General features: G+C 46.6%; 1 protein-coding gene across 1 annotated transcript; it reads left to right on the top strand.

The window, feature by feature from the left end:
• The first annotated feature begins 247 nt into the window (after positions 1–247).
• Positions 248–17,130, top strand: LOC139048458 (putative sodium-dependent multivitamin transporter). The gene is made up of 4 exons (XM_070522848.1): positions 248–326; positions 9,441–9,570; positions 14,370–14,458; positions 17,043–17,130. The coding sequence occupies exons 1-4, from the start codon at positions 253–255 to the stop codon at positions 17,113–17,115; spliced, it is 366 nt and encodes a 121-aa protein (XP_070378949.1). The 5' UTR covers positions 248–252; the 3' UTR covers positions 17,116–17,130.
• The last annotated feature ends 357 nt before the right edge of the window (positions 17,131–17,487 follow it).

The following is a 17,487-nucleotide window of genomic DNA, read 5'->3' as shown; positions in this document are numbered from 1 at the left end:
ACATGCACTATAACGTCACTATTACGAAGGTTGGTCGCAGAAACGCAGAAAATAGGAAATTAACGGTGTGATAGCGTCCTTTTTATTTAACACTGCAGTTCTATAAGTCGTGTATATTATGATGCAATAAGCTTTGCTGCTAGGAAATAAAAACGTTGATCTCCAAAATGTGCTTGTCTTTACAGCTACAGCCTGGACTTTACCAGCGATGAAAATATGTGGAGTGTGTTTTTCGGTGCCGTCGCTCCAGCAATGTGTCGCTTGTGTTTCGACCAAGTGGTGGCACAGAGGTTGCTAGCATCCAGAACACTCAAAGACGCCCAAAGGTAAGCTTAGGTGCCCGGTGTGTCTGTAATTGAATGCAATAGGCGTTTATGTAGTATTGATCTTACATTTCAAAAGCATACCTCCCTGTACCTCTGAATAACCTTTACTAGTCGTTGCAGGCATGTGACTTCCACTGCTTCTGTGGCGTAGCGGTGTCGGGACGAGCACGCGAACGATCAGAACGGGCCTGCCTGAACCTGAACACACGCATACTAACCCGAACTGGCGACCGGAAGCTGGCATAACTGCGACGCCATGTGTGGGCGACTGAAAACGCTGATGAACAATTTGCACTTGTGTAATGGGCGCATATCGGGTGCCGCAACGCGCCCATAAAGATTGTCGAACGATTTTTTTATACATTGCGTCAGTTTATGGGTTTAAATTGTTTAAAAGAAAACTAAACTACAAAAGCGAAGTAGTACACGTGACCTCGAATCACGGAGACCCCCATATGAGGGAGGCCAAGCTTGCTGCTTGGCCCCGGGTTTCTTGAAATCGTTACATACGACGCCCACATAGGACGCGTCAGCGTACATTGTTTTGAGAAATATGGAAGTCTCACCGTTGCGTAAGACCCAAAGAAGGAGTTATCTAAAAAGAAAACTACGTCATGTACTCCGGGAAATGCGGTATTTGCATAGCAAGCTTGAAGCGTAGTTGTGACACAAGAAAATTTATTCGTGCTACTGTCTGTATCAGAACAGCTAAAAAGACCTCTTGGCTAGTAGTTCTCTACAGCAAAATAATGCGACATTCGAATAACTCATTGGCAGCGCTGGACAAAATGACACTTTGAACGCGTACCTCTAACACGGATCATGTGCTTCGAAAGTAGAATCTTGAGCGATTACACACGAGGAAAAAAATCTCAGGACACCCAAACACATTTTAGGAGTTGTTAATGAGGGAGGATTACTGTCCAGTTGAACGCCCGCCTCGCGTGCAAGAGGTCCGTAGTTCGAATCGCGGTGGCGCGCAATTTTCCACCGGAAAAAAAAATTTAAAAAATCCGCGTGTTGATAAAATTGCACAAACAGGCCTGGAGTGTGGCCTGATCCCGGTGACAAGAACCGGTAACGCACTCCCTCACCAGAGCAGGATTGGCTACCCTGGTGCAGTACTTGGCCACAACCTCCTATATGAACACAACAATCAAACCCCGGCCCTTAGTCCCCAGCAGCTGCGAAGGCGGTCAGACCTGACCGCCTTCGCGGCGGTCAGACCTGCGTCGCAGCAGAGGGTGCTAAGAATACCTGGCTGCGGACAGGCCGCCATAGAAATATGAACCTGGCAACGTTTAACGCTAGAACGTTATCTAGTGAGGCGACTCTAGCAGCTCTTTTGGAGGAATTAGAGGGCAGTAAATGGGATATAATAGGGCTCAGTGAAGTTAGGAGGCCAAAAGAAGCATATACAGTGCTAAAAAGCGGGCACGTCTTGTGCTATCGGGGCTTAGCGGAGAGAAGAGAACTAGGAGTCGGATTCCTGATTAATAAGAATATAGCTGGTAACATGCAGGAATTCTATAGCATTAACTAGAGGGTGGCAGGACTTGTTGTGAACCTAATAAAAGGCACAAAATGAAGGTTGTACAGGTCTACGCCCCTACATCCAGTCATGATGACCAGGAAGTCGAGAGCTGCTATGAAGACGTGGAATCGGCGATGGGTAGAGTGGAAACAAAATACAGCATACTGATGGGCAACTTCAATGCCAAGGTAGGCAAGAAGCAGGCTGGAGACAAGGCAGTGGGGGAATATGGCATAGGCACTAGGCATAGCAGGGGATAGTTATTAGTAGAGTTTGCGAAACAGAATAATATGCGGATAATGAATACCTTCTTCCGCAAGCGGGATAGCCGAAAGTGGACGTGGAGGAGACCAAACGGCGAGACTAGAAATGAAATAGACTTCATACTCTGCGCTAACCCTGGCATCATACAATATGTGGACGTGCTCAGCAAGGTGCACTGCAGTGACCATAGGATGGTGATAACACGAATTAGCCTAGACCTGAGGAGGGAACGGAAGAAACTGGTACATAAGAAGCCGATCAATGAGTTAGCGGTAAGAGGAAAAATAGAGGAATTCCAGATCAAGCTACAAAAGAGGTATTCGGCTTTAACTCAGGAAGAGGACCTTAGTGTTGAAGCAATGAACGACAATCTTGTGGGCATCATTAAGGAGTGTGCAATAGAAGTCGGTGGTAACTCCGTTAGACAGGATAGCAGTAAGCTATCGCAGGAGACGAAAGATCTGATCAAGAAACGCCATTGTATGAAATCCTCTAGCCCTACAGCTAGAATAGAACTGGCAGAACTTTCGAAGTTAATCAACAAGCATAAGACAGCTGACATAAGGAAGTATAATATGGATAGAATTGAACATGCTCTCAGGAACGGAGGACGCCTAATATCAGTGAAGAAGAAACTAGGAAGAGGCAAGTATCATATGTATGCGTTAAGAGACAAACCCGGTAATGAACTCAAACATGTGCTTGTCTTTACAGCTATAGCCTTGACTTTACCAGCAATGAAAATATATGGAGTGTTTATTTCGGTGCAGCCACTCCAGAAAGCCTTTGATTCAGTCGAAACCTCAGTAGGCATGAGGGCGTTACGGAATCAGGGTTCAGACGAGCCGTATGTAAAAATACTGAAAGATATGTATAGCGGCTCTACAGCCGCCATAGTCCTCCATAGAGAAAGCAACAAAATCCTAATAAAGAAAGGCGTTAGGCAGGGAGATACGATCTCTCCAATGCTATTCACAGTGTGTTTACAGGAGTTATTCGGACACCTGAATTGGGAAGAATTGGGGATAAATGTTAGTGGAGAATACCTTAATAATTTGCGATTCGCTGATGATATTGCCTTTGCTTAGTAACTCAGGGGACCAATTGCAATGCATGCTTACTGACCTGGAGAGGCAAAGCAGAAGAGTGGGTCTAAAAAATGGACGAGATCGTTGAAGTGGCTGAGGAGTTCTATAGAGATTTATACAGTACCAGTGGCACCCACGACGAGAATGGAAGAAAGAATAGTCTAGAGGAATTCGAAATCCCACAGGTAATGCCGGAAGAAGTAAAGAAAGCCTTGGGAGCTATGCAAAGGGGGAATGCAGCTGGGGAGGATCAGGTAACAGCAGATTTGTTGAAGGTTGGTGGGCAGATTGTTCTATAGAAACTGACCACCCTGTATACGCTATGCCTCCTGTCCTCGAGCGTACCGGAATCTTGGAAGAACGCCAACATAATCCTAATCCATAAGAAAGGGGACGCCAAAAACTTGAAAAATTATAAACCGATCAGCTTACTGTCAGTTGCCGACAAACTATTTACTGAGGTAATCGAAAATAGAATGAGGAACACGTTAGACTTGTGTCAACCAAAGGAGCAGGCAGGATTCCGTAAAGGCTGCTCAAGAATCGACCATTTTCACACTATCAAACAGGCGATAGAAAAATGCGCGGAATATAAGCAACCCTTATAGATAGCTTTCATTGATTACGAGAAAGCCTTTGATTCAGTCGAAACCTCAGCAGTCTTGGGGGCATTACGGAATCGGGGTGCAGACGAGCTGTATGTAAAAATACCGAATGATATCTATAGCGGCTCTACAGCCTCCATAGTCCTCCATAAAGAAGCAACAAAAATGGAATGCGGGGATGGCACATGCTTCCGAGAGCGAAGTTGACGTGGGCGTCGTGACGATGCGCTCTCCCTTGCGCGATAGCATGGCAGCAGCTGTTCCCTTTCGCCCGCTCTGCTACATCGAGGCCCGAGCCAGCAAAACGCGAGCCAACAATGCTTTTTTTTAGAGCGCAGCTCTGTGGCGTCCGTTCCTAGGTTTCGCGTCGGCGTTGTCGTCGGCCTCGTAACCAGCTCCGCCCCCCTTTCATCCCCCCAGCGCTAGCAGCGACCGACTGATACCGCTGGATGCCGCTGACGCCGCTAGAGAGTCAAGATAACGTGACTGCATAGAACACCGTCGCCGCCATGCAGAAAGAGGAGGAAAGGGTCCCCCCCCCCCTGTTCTTGTGTGGCGGATAGGGTGCTCTTCAGTTGCCACGCGCCGGTTATTTCACGTAGGCCCCGGCACGTCGACGAATACGTGACCACCTTCCCACGGCTAGACCTGGTTCTTAGCGCTGCGGAAGCGAGGGTATCATATTGTTTGTGTCGGCATCGGCGGCGTTGTCCCTGAAACCAACTCCGCAGCTGGGGTTGACTCACTATCGGCGTCAGCGGCATCAGTCAGTCGCTGCTATCTCTTCCCTCCTCCCTTTGTCGTGTTGTCCGCTTGCTGCGCGCGCTTCTGCCCCCATCGTTTGCCGCTGGGTGTACACGCCGCCCCCCTCCCCCTCTTCCTGCGAGTCTCCGGTTGTCAAAGCGTCGGCTCGAACTTAATTCCTTTCTTCGCTCCTCCTCCAATGCAACCCCTGTGCGGTGGCAATCAGAGAGCCAGATCCGTGGCGGCGGATCTGTATATGTGCACCGCCCGAGCCGAAATTGCCGCTGCCGTTCGCCCTGTGCGGTGGCAATCAGAGAGCCAGATCGGTGGCGGCGGATCTGTATATGTGCACCGCCCGAACCGAAATTGCCGCTGCCATTCGCCACTGCGAAATTATCTGCCAGTTCTTTCTGAGCCATGAGCGAGACGACCGATGGAAGTCCTCCGTCTGCTGCTGCTGCTGCTGCTGCTGCTAAACGAGCTGCCAGAGGAGAGGCCCAGCGCCGTCGCCGTCAGAATCCAGAGGTGCGTGCCGCCGAAGCAGAAGCTTACCGTCGCCGCCGTCGAGATGATCCAGGAGTACGCGTCGCCGAAGCAGAGGCTAAGCGCCGCCGCCGAGAAGACCCTGCCGTTCGCGCCGCCGAAACGGAGGCTCATCGCCGCCGTCGAGAGCAACCAGCAGTAAGCGAGGCTGAAGCAGAAGCTCATCGCCGCCGCCGAGAAGACCCTGCAGTTCGCGCCGCCGAAGCGGAGGCTCATCGCCGCCGTCGAGAGCAACCAGCAGTAAGCGAGGCTGAAGCAGAAGCTCATCGCCGCCGCCGAGAAGACCCTGCAGTTCGCGCCGCCGAAGCGGAGGCTCATCGCCGCCGTCGAGAGCAACCAGCAGTAAGCGAGGCTGAAGCAGAAGCTCATCGCCGCCGCCGAGAAGACCCTGCCGTTCGCACCGCCGAAGCGGAGGCTCATCGCCGCCGTCGAGAGCAACCAGCAGTAAGCGAGGCTGAAGCAGAAGCTCATCGCCGTCGCAGAGAAGACTCTACCGTTCGCGCGGCCGAGGCCGAGGCCAAACGCAAACAAAGGCTCGCATTTGCTGCGCTCAAATTTCGCATTAGGAAGTAACGTAATCGTCGGTAATTTTTTCTTTATTTCCGGTCATTGGCCCGGATAAAAAATACACAGTCACAAATAATCAAAAGGCACACTCACAATACGTTAAAAACGACCGCAGAACTTGTGCGGCTGCGCTTGTGCTAAAATTCCCTTATCGCCAATAATAATTCCACACGTGGAAACCACTCTGGGATGCACTCCAGCGACTTTGGTTCCTCTACAAAGTTCCTTATGCTTTATTTGAAATAATGGCGAGCCGCTCTTGCATCGAGATCGGTGTGCCTTACCGCCATTCTACATTTCCAAATGCTATGCACGGCCATAAGCATGGTCACATCGAATGGGGTACCATCATCACTTTCTATTGGCAAGTAGCGAATCCCATACGCATCTAGGGGGAAATCTTTTTTGATTGTGCGCTGGAGCACATCCCAGAGGACAACGGCATCCCAACAATGCAGAAAAAGATGTTCAATTGTCTCCTCCTGCCTGCAAATTGTACAATGAGTGCCCCAAGGAACAAAGAAACCTCTTTCATCCAGCCACGGTTTGACAGTCAGCGTTCCGGAGGGCAATTTAAAAAAGAACGTCTTAGCGCCTGACGGTACTAGCATCGCCTTAACGCGCTTCAGAACATTGTGCCCATGGCTAGCGCTGTAGAGAGACTGATATAAAGGCACGGGAAGAACAACATCACACAGGTCCTTGTACAGTTTTTTTCCGGTTGACGTCACTCAAATATTGAAGTGAAAAACGCGCTGACAAAAACCTGCATGAAAGCACAACTTCACGTAGAAAACCATAAGCACCACTTGGCAAACTGCCCGCTGAGACAACCATTTCGGGCAAGTGTTTGCCCAGGCGAAGTTGGCAGACAGTGTATAGAAACGGGTTTTTTGCGTCCCTGAAGAACAAAAAGCGATTGACTACCTGTCTCAAAAACAAATGTGACAATCCAAGTCCTCCATTTCGAACTCGAAGAAACAAATTGGTGCGACTTGATCTCTTCCAAGACGATGCCCACACAAACACTGCGAACACCCGGTGAATTGTTTGGATGTTTACCCTTGAGCAATGCAAGCCTTGGAGGATGTACCAACGTTTACTCACTAAAAATATGTTGCAAATTGTGGCTCTGGAAAATATTGACCAATTCCAGCCATTCCATTTGTTTACCCTGTCCTGAAGGTTATCCACTTCACTCCTCCAGTACGACTCACTGTCTTTGCAGCACTGAAGGGGAACACCGAAGTATTCAGCGGAGTCGTAACGAAACTCATGTTGGCAAAAGTGTCTGGGGCCCCACGCCAATTGCCGTGCCAGAATCCCAGGCACTTACCCCAGTTTACCGCGCTGCCGCTTACAGCACAAAAACATTTAACGCATTTGACAGCCTGCGTTCTACTGTCCGAATCAGTGCAAAGCACAGAAATATCGTCTGCATAAGCCAACAGCTGGACTTCAACCTCGTGCAGTTTAAACCCGCGGACACAGTCATTCTCCATGACGCTCAAACAAAAAGACTCAATGTACAAGCAAAACAACAGCGGCGAGAGAGGGCAGCCCTGACGCACCGAACGCTTAACTTGGATTCGCGCTCCCACCACCTTGTTGACAATAAGCCGCGTCGAGCAGTCCCGGTACGCAATGGCAACCCACTCTCTAATTATTCTACCCAAATTCACGTAATCTAGAATGCACAAAAGAATGTCATGAGGCACCCGGTCAGACGCTTTCTCGAGATCAATTTGGAGCATTGCCACTCGTGCACCCACGGCATCGCAACATTCGAGGATACGGCGTCCTACGTGTATATTTGAGAAGATAGTTCGGCCTTTAATGCCACACGTTTGATGCGGCCCCACAAGCTTCGCAATGACAATCTGCAACCTCTTTGCTAAGATTTTCATCATTATCTTATTGTCTACAATGCGCCAGCAAGCGCGAGTTAGCGCTACGAGCTTGCCTCGAGCACTCGTGAGGCGGCGACACAGCCGATGGAAAGCTTCGCTGCTCAGACGCCGCTGACATTTGCGCTCAACTAACCATTTGACGCTGTCGCATCGAACAATATACGTGAGTAAAGGGCTCCGAAGCATGGTGTCATTTTGACTAGTTGAATACTCTACAGGGTGCTTCCGGTGCGTTTAATTAAGTTAACTTGGAAGCGATCAGAAATAGGTCAACTAAAATTGACAAAAGACATTATCTCAAGATTCACGAAGAAGCACTGTTAAGCTTGGTTACTGTATTCTGGGTTGTGCCAAAGTATTTTGCCCATTCACATAGTGTAACGAGGATGTCAATTAAATAATAATGTAAACAAAGTCTGAAAATGCTTACGGTCAAACAGAGTTATTTTGATTATTGGTTCCCGTCCACGGCGACCGCATTTCGATGGGGGCGAAATGTGAAAACACCCGTGTACTTTGATTTAAGTGCACGGTAAAGAACTCCAGGTGGTCCAGGTGTTATGCATTTTTTTTTCGTTCTTGCCATTTTCGGGAGAGTCATTTCATCGAGAATGAGCAAAAAGATGTTACCACGACCTCCTGAACAAGGTCAGTCGTCTACTTCATCGATCATTTTTGGACGACGTGCCTTTGGAAGCTCGGACCACCTTGATTCCTGGGAGAGCTCAACGCCAGAAGCCATGGACTCTGACAGCGAGTACACCGTAGTCATGTGCCGCCGTACGAAGAATATGCGCCGTATGTCGACTGAGGCGTCTTCATCGCATCAGAGTGAGCAAGAATCCTTCATGGTTTCTTCCGTGCCGCTCTCGACGTCACACAGCATGAATTACCTCAGCAGGCAGTTTCTAACCGAATATTTTGAAAGTGTGGCCCCTGGACAAATTAACGAGATCAGGATCAACGCTCGCAAGAACATCCTGATAATAGATGTGAAAAATTCTGCAATACTTGAGAAGGTAAAGACCATTCCACAGTTAAGCGCAATCCCCGTCCGCTCCTTTATTACTTACGGGAAGGAGACAACAACTGGAATGATTTCCGACGTGGAGCTTGAAATCAAGCATGCGGACCTCAAGAGTCTTCTGAGGTCATCGGTGCGCATTCTTGAGATTCACTGCTTGGGACGCTCCCGATGTATCAAGTTCACGTTTGCTTCTTAGACATTACCAGCGTCTGTCAAAGTGGGCTGCGTTATACACCGATAACGACCATTCGTTCAGCGGCCTATTCAGTGCCGGAAATGTCACAAGATAGGACACGTGAGCGCTGTTTGTAGAAGCAGACACCTGCTCGCGTTGCGGCGGAGAGCATGACACCACCGACTGTGAGGCGTCCTCATTTAAATGTCCCAACTGTACTGGCTCTCACGAAGCGACTTCGAAGGAATGCCCGAAGATGAAACAGGAAGTTCGTATTCTTCGAAAAATGGCAAGAGACCAATCTTCACGTAAACAGGCTGCTCAATCTGTTCGCCAAAGTGGCCGTGCATATTCTCCCACGTAGTAGACTGAGGGAAGATTAAAAAAAAAGCAAATAAATCGAAACAGTTAGAGACAGAAACAGCATGTCATCAAAAAACTAATGTGAAATATTTTTACTACCTTCTTCATTAGAATCGAGTGAAATGGTGGTTGTTCAATTATTATAGCCCTGAGAATATAGGAATGGAGTTCAATACCCTTGAATAGGAAACCTGTAGCTGCGAGCTGTGGAATATATTGCATTATACATTCGGTGTTTCAAGTCATTCGAATAGAAGACAAAGCTCTAATGCACTTTTTATTCATCCTTTGCAGGACCGCGATTGTCAGTTCTGTGCTTTTCTTTTCCACTTATATCACACTCTTCTCAATGGGCCTGGCACTGACCCTATGGTTTCGGGGTTGCGATCCACTGTTATCGGGTGCTGTCGATCGTGTTGATGAAGTGAGTATTTTTCGCAGTCTTTAAAACAATTATTGTGTATTGCACAATACGCGGCTAGGCTAGTTGGTCATCTCCAGGGTTGTCCGAACTAACTGTGTGTCAATGTTCATCCACGTCTTGGGGCTTCTAGATGCCTGTAGGTTCGATATGTAAAGACGATTTTGTCCTCCGGCATACACTTATGAAAATGACAATTGAGATTTCATTGCTCGAAAAAATGCTATAAAATTATTGTGCCTGTGTTTAGGAAATGTCAGTGAACGTTAGTTAGCTTCACAGCCATTTTACACATGCGAGTGGAGATTTCACGAAATGAATGGTTTCCAGTGTGCAGATATCGAAATACTATCCCTTTTTGAATTAGGTTTCCCTTAGTTATTCGAAGGCAAATCGTGATTTTATCGGCACATTCGCATCGGTGCGGTCAGCTTGGTAGACGACTGAACTGTAGGAGGAAGAGCACTGCACGGCGCTGAAGCTTAAAAACACGCTTTAATGATAGCGGTGGTGTCAAAATGCTTCTGAAATATTATTAATCCCTATGTTCTTCAATTCTGGAGAAGCATCGAAGTCTGGTAGCTGGTGCTCTAAACAAGCGATCTTTATACAATCTATAACAATTTATAAACAATGTGTCTGCAGACTAGGCGATTTTTTTTTCCAAGCGGACAATAAAATATCCCGACATTTGAACGGGGCTATAGAAAACAAAATTATCTAATAAAACTCAACACCACCACTTTTTAAGCCACAGTTAATATTTCGGGCAGTTTTTAGCCACCAATAGCGAGGAAGCATTGAAGCGAAGTTCTATGTTGTACCACCCAAACAGCGCGTCAGTCAACTAGCTCACGCACATTGCTACCTGGAGTATGCCTGGCTTTGAAGAAGAGTTTTAGGAGGGACATGGTTAAAAAATGCTGCCCGGATGATTGCTCACGTTTTGTTACTAAAAAAGTCACAGAGCATCATGGGCACATATATTGATCGAGGCGGAGCGATGTCAGGGTAGCTGCTTTCACTATGGAAAACGGTTTTCTCCTACATAACAGTGGTAAAAAATAATATGAGGGTATATACATGTAGGTCATCCTGTGGTTCTGATGCTTCCTAGATCGAAAGAACAGCTCTAGAGGAGCATTGACAAGACCAACGGTCATAGCTGCAGTTGATGTGGAATTCATCATCATCATCATCATCAGCCTGGTTACGCCCACTGCAGGGCAAAGGCCTCTCCCATATTTCTCCAACAACCCCGGTCATGTACTAATTGTGGCCATGCCGTCCCTGCAAATTTCTTAATCTCATCCGCCCACCTAACTTTCTGCCGTCCCCTGCTACGCTTCCCTTCCCTTGGAATCCAGTCCGTAACCCTTAATGACCATCGGTTATCTTCGCTCCTCATTACATGTCCTGCCCATGCCCATTTCTTTTTGTTGATTTCAACTAAGATGTCATTAACTCGCGTTTGTTCCCTCACCCAATCTGCTCTTTTCTTATCCCTTAACGTTACACCTATCATTCTTCTTTCCATAGCTCGTTGCGTCGTCCTCAATTTGGGTAGAACCCTTTTCGTAAGCCTCCAGGTTTCTGCCCCGTAGGTGAGTACTGGTAAGACACAGCTATTATACACTTTTCTCTTGAGGGATAATGGCAACTTGCTGTTCATGATCTGAGAATGCCTGCCAAACGCACCCCAGCCCATTCTTATTCTTCTGATTATTTCTGTCTCATGATCCGGATCCGCAGTCACTACCTGCCCTAAGTAGATGTATTCCCTTACGACTTCCAGTGCCTCGCTGCCTATTGTAAACTGCTGTTCTCTTCCGAGACTGTTAAACATTACTTTAGTTTTCTGCAGATTAATTTTTAGACCCACTCTTCTGCTTTGCCTCTCCAGGTCAGTGAGCATGCATTGCAGTTGGTCCCCTGAGTTACTAAGCAAGGCAATATCGTCAGCGAATCGCAAGTTACTAAGGTATTCTCCATTAACTTTTATCCCCATTTCTTCGCAATCCAGGTCTCTGAATACCTCCTGTAAACACGCTGTGAATAGCATTGGAGAGATCGTATCTCCCTGCCTGACGCCTTTCTTTATTGGGATTTTGTTGCTTTCTTTATGGAGGACTACGGTGGCTGTGGAGCCGCTATAGATATTTTTCAGTATTTTTACATATGGCTCGTCTACACCCTGATTCCGTAATGCCTCCATGACTGCTGAGGTTTCGACAGAATCAAATGCGTTCTCGTAATCAATGAAAGCTATATATAAGGGTTGGTTGTATTCCGCACATTTCTCTATCACCTGATTGATAGTGTGAATATGATCTATTGTTGAGTAGCCTTTACGGAATCCTGCCTGGCCCTTTGCTTGACAGAAGTCTAAGGTGTTCCTGATTCTATTTGCGATTACCTTAGTAAATAGTTTGTAGGCAACGGACAGTAAGCTGATCGGTCTATAATTTTTCAAGTCTTTGGCGTCCCCTTTCTTATGGATTAGGATTATGTTAGCGTTTTTCCAAGATTCCGGTACGCTCGACGTTATGAGGCGTTGCGTATACAGGGTGGCCAGTTTCTCTAGAACAATCTGCCCACCATCCTTCAGTAAATCTGCTGTCACCTGATCCTCCCCAGCTGCCTTCCCCCTTTGCATATCTCCCAAGGCTTTCTTTACTTCTTCCGGCGTTACCTGTGGGATTTCGAATTCCTCTAGACTATTTTCTCTTTCATTATTGTCGTGTGTGGCACTGGTACTGTATAAATCTCTATAGAACTCCTCAGCCACTTGTACTATCTCATCCATATTAGTAATGATATTGCCGGCTTTGTCTCTTAACGCATACATCTGATTCTTGCCAATTCCTAGTTTCTTCTTCACTGTTTTCAGGCTTCCTCCGTTCCTGAGAGCATGTTCAATTCTATCCATATTATACTTCCTTATGTCAGCTGTCTTACGCTTGTTGATTAACTTCAAAAGTTCTGCCAGTTCTATTCTAGCTGTAGGGTTAGAGGCTTTCATACATTGGCGTTTATTGATGAGATCTTTCGTCTCCTGCGATAGTTTACTGGTATCCTGCCTAACGGAGTTACCACCGACTTCCATTGCACACCCCTTAATGATGTCCACAAGATTGTCGTTCATTGCTTCAACACTAAGGTCCTCTTCCTGAGTTAAAGCCGAATACCTGTTCTGAAGCTTGATCTGGAATTCCTCTATTTTCCCTCTTACCGCTAACTCATTGATCGGCTTCTTATGTACTAGTTTCTTCCGTTCCCTTCTCAGGTCTAGGCTAATTCGAGTTCTTACCATCCTGTGGTCACTGCAGCGCACCTTGCCGAGCACGTCTACATCTTGTATGATGCCAGGGTTAGCGCAGAGTATGAAGTCTATTTCATTTCTAGTCTCGCCGTTCGGGCCCCTCCAGGTCCACTTTCGGCTATCCCGCTTGCGGAAGAAGGTATTCATTATCCTCATATTATTCTGTTCCGCAAACTCTACTAATAACTCCCCCCTGATATTCCTAGTGCCTATGCCATATTCCCCCACTGCCTTGTCTCCAGCCTGCTTTTTGCCTACCTTGGCATTAAAGTCACCCATTAGTATAGTGTATTTAGTTTTCACTCTACCCATCGCCGATTCCACGTCTTCATAGAAGCTTTCGACTTCATGGTCATCATGACTGGATGTAGGGGCGTAGACCTGTACAATCTTCATTTTGTACCTCTTATTAAGTTTCACAACAAGACCTGCCACCCTCTCGTTGATGCTATAGAATTCCTGTAAGTTACCAGCTATACTCTTATTAATCAGGAATCCGACACCTAGTTCCCTTCTCTCTGCTAAGCTCCGGTAGCACAAGACGTGCCCACTTTTTAGCACTGTATATGCTTCTTTTGGCCTCCTAACTTCACTGAGCCCTATTATATCCCATTTACTGCCCTCTAATTCCTCCAATAGCACTGGTAGACTCGCCTCACTAGATAACGTTCTAGCGTTAAACGTTGCCAGGTTCATATTCCAATGGCGGCCTGTCCGGTGGCGTAGAGGTAGAACACCCGCCTCACGTGCAAGAGGTCCGTGGTTCGAATCCCGGTGCCGGCAATTTTCCACCGGATTAAAAAAAAGAATTCGCGTGTTGATAAAATTGCATAAACAGGCCTGGAGTGTGGCCTGATCCTGGTGACCAGAACCGGTAACGCACTCCCTCACCAGAGCAGGATTGGCCACCCTGGTGCAGTACTTGGCCACAACCTCCTATATGAACAACACAATGTGGAATCAGTGCACGATGAATGTCTGGCTCTCCCAGACATCTCCAGGTAACTTTCGGGTGCTATTGATCCGTTATGTTTATCACCCTAAAGCAACACTTGCGCAGAGATAGTTCCAGTAGCGGACTCTAGATAAAGTTTATCTACCTGTGATTAGTCATCGTGCACCTAAACCTCAACGCAAGCACGTTCTTTATGTCTGTGCCCATCCGAATTTTGCCTGTTATACTAGAAATGGTTCCTGCGATGACTGACACTCAGTAGTTCGTTTACACGTGAAGGTGAACAGGAAAACTTGTTCTGAATTTAAATGCCTGCTATGTGTTTGCATACATTATACCTAATAAGCAAATAAAGTGAAACATATTAGGCAGTGATGTTGCCATTCTTATTCTCCCGAAGCAGCACCTTGATATTGGCAGGATCAGCAAAAGACAATATTAAGCGTGCCGAAACATTGATGTTATTTCAAGAAATAAGTTAAACATGGTACTCATTGCCTTCCCTAAATTGAAACCTGTTTGCAGATTGTGCCGTACTACATCAAAACACATCTAGTGCAAGTTCCCGGATGCGTAGGTCTTTTTCTTGCGGGTGTTGTCTGTGCTGCAACAAGGTATCTACCAGCAACTATTGATGTACTCATACTGTATTAATTCACACACCCTAGTTAAAAATGAGGCACTTATATTGTATTTCCACGTTAATATGCTTGCTTAGAGGAAAATTTCCTAATGATGATATGATTGCTAAGACTTATTTTTGATGAATAATGCTATTGTCTCCCGTAGCACAACGCGAGCGTGTTATGCTCTTTACAAAACTTACATTTTTGTCACATCCGAACTTCTAAAAGGTCCCCGCAGCTGGCTTGAGACATACTGTTGTGACGCATTAAGTTCAGTGGCACTTAAATTTGCAGTTCTAGAAGATGTCGTTTTGAGGCTTGCTATAAATGTTCTGTATCATACACTGTCAGAAATGTATGTCAAATAACAGGTACTTTTACAGAAATTTTCTGTTCTCATGCAAAAAGTATACGTTTGACGCCCTCAACAGAAATAGGTTCACACACACACACAAAAAAAATGTTTTTCTTTTTGGAGCCGCTACTCTCCAAGTCACCGAATGGTTGGTCACGTGGGCATCTCTGTTACAACAAAAAATGGATTTGAAAAACATTTGCCACTCTTTATCAGCCAGTTCACATATTTTAAGCGCCAAAAAGTTATGGTGCAGAAGGAGAAACAGTATACATTCCGCAGTCCCTACTTTTTCTGCGCTCCTCCATTCATGCATTGACGGAATGAACGGGACCAGCGGCAGTACCAGCGTGTTGCGACTGTCATTTTCCCCGGTGACGGTAGTCACGCAGGAGGTGAGTGGTGCACATTCTTAACGGCATAGAATAATAAACTTCATGCGGCTTTTTCCAATTTTTGTTTCCGGCTTGTACCGCTATCGAAAGGGCCGTGAAAATGGATCGCTGAGGGACGTTGCAAAACCATGACTGTGTGGGTCGCTTTGGCTTCCGGTGGAGACCTGACCCCAAGGAGTCCTTCCAACTATTTTGGAGCGTCGTAATGCGCTTGCAAACAGCCAAAGACATGGCTGCGTTTGCGTTACGTGCAAATGCTATTCGTTCGAACTAGTGTGCGCACGAAAGCCGCTTCACCACTGATTCGTTCTTTGTGCTTCACTGTTTCTGATATTGAATACACATGCCCCTGAGGAGGGAGAATGCAAGTTAGAAACACGGAAGTGCACCATATTTTACGGGAAAATGAAAGGTGCAGCAATTTCGTTTGGTTAGCAGGTGTCCGCACCACAACATCCGAGTGAACAAACGCGGAAAATTTTTAGGCTTGGTTGGGTTAGGTTGGCTGGGGAGTACGTGAAAAAGCGTGCTTTTTTAAAACGCGTTTCTCCTCCAAGTAGAGCTCACAACGGTTTGTTATTTTTGTTATTTATTTTTTATTCACGCAGACACAAGTAAAATTGTACACTATGTTGATTTCGCGAGATTTAAGATTGCGCGTTTTAATTTTAAGTCTGAAAAAAATAGAGTGATTCCACTGAAGTGGTCAGATTATCCGTAAGAATAGCTCTAAATTTAGTTGTTCCGCCCCCAAGTTTACCTCGGCCAAAGCCCTATCTTAAAGTTGACTTGGCACCGAAATTTCAGTTGGCCTACCCCCATATTTCAAGGTGACCCACCCGCAATTTCAAGTTGGCCCACCCCTAAATTTAGGTTGGAACAGCCGAAAATTTCAAGTTGGCCCACTTCCAGGTTTAAGTTCGCCCACTCAAAGATTTAGTAGGCCCAGCCCCAAATATAAGTTGGCCCACCCCCAAATTTCATTTAAGCCGCCCTTACTATAAGCTGCCCCATGTATTTTATAGGAGCCTAATGTATTATCTCTATTGGTATTCTCTTTATATTTCTTTTGTTTAAATTTTCCTTACTGCTTGTAAAATTAGCAGTCATCTACATTTGCCCTATAATAATGAATAAATGTCTACAAATTACGCATTATTCTGCAGATGCAACGTATTCGCCTTTTCGCGCGAGTGGGCTGGGGTGCTCGCCTAAGAATGCTTGTGCATTATTAGCGTTGAACGGGTACCCGCATTCTGAAGAGTCGAAGGCATCGCCTGTTTATTGCGTTCGCTTCAGAAAAAGAACTAATCATACCCTTGCTACGCGGTAATTTGAAATGCCGACGAACCAAATGCCATTTAACTCTACTGCCGAATTTGCGCTGCCACAATAAATTTTGCAATGCCATTCAGTCGACATTTGAGTTTGAAGCTGCTTTGAAATACGAGCGCAGTCCCCACCGACCAAAGCGATCGCTTCGCCCTGCCCCCCTCAGCCGCGACGCGTGTCTGCTTCAGCTCTGCGGCTTTGTCTTCGATATCTACTGCTTGCGTTCTTCTGCTGTTTCTCTAGCAAACAGATCACGTGCTCGTAAGTAGTTAGCTTCAATATAAGAGTCAACTATTCTGCATTTACTGCGTGGCGCGGACTTTCCGCAGGAATGAGCCGATGACGATGGTGCTCTAGTGCTATGTTGTATACATAGCCGTGTACAGACAGCTGCTGCTCATTTGCATGACATAAAGCGCAAGCTGCGCCCTGTTTCCATTAGGTGATATGTTACATTTGGCGCTGTTTGTACCTTTGTTTGTTTATGCAGTGCGACAACTCTTGAGGAAGCGCCGATGCGATCGGCCACCAGCGTTGATAGCCAAGTTGTTGACACTGCGTAGGAGTCGCGCTGACGAACACTGCGACCTCACAACTCGCGGAAGGGGACCTTCGTGGATTAAAATGAAATATTTTGGCAAGCCTTTATTGCTTGTGACTTTTGAAGTGTGCACGTATCAAATGTAGCCGCTCGTTTTGCTTGTTTCTAATACGGATAAGGCATAAGACAAGCACAGCTGTGCGAGCCATTGCCTCATTGGAGTGGGTTTTGCCGCGCCGCCCCTCTGCTGTAGATAGGTCCGGCTTGGTTGGCTTGACAAACGTGTCACACTACGATGACATGCGTCTTTGGTCATGCTGGTGTCGCTGTCGGTTTAGCTAGTACTGATTCGTGCGTCAGTGACGGCTGCCGACAGCGCACTGACCGCCAACGT

The sequence above is a fragment of the Dermacentor albipictus genome, chromosome 8 (genome assembly GCF_038994185.2).
Source record: "Dermacentor albipictus isolate Rhodes 1998 colony chromosome 8, USDA_Dalb.pri_finalv2, whole genome shotgun sequence".
Taxonomy (NCBI): Eukaryota; Metazoa; Arthropoda; class Arachnida; order Ixodida; family Ixodidae; genus Dermacentor; species Dermacentor albipictus.
The sequence above is the reverse complement of the archived record's forward strand: the minus strand, read 5'-3'. Positions and strand labels throughout refer to the sequence as shown.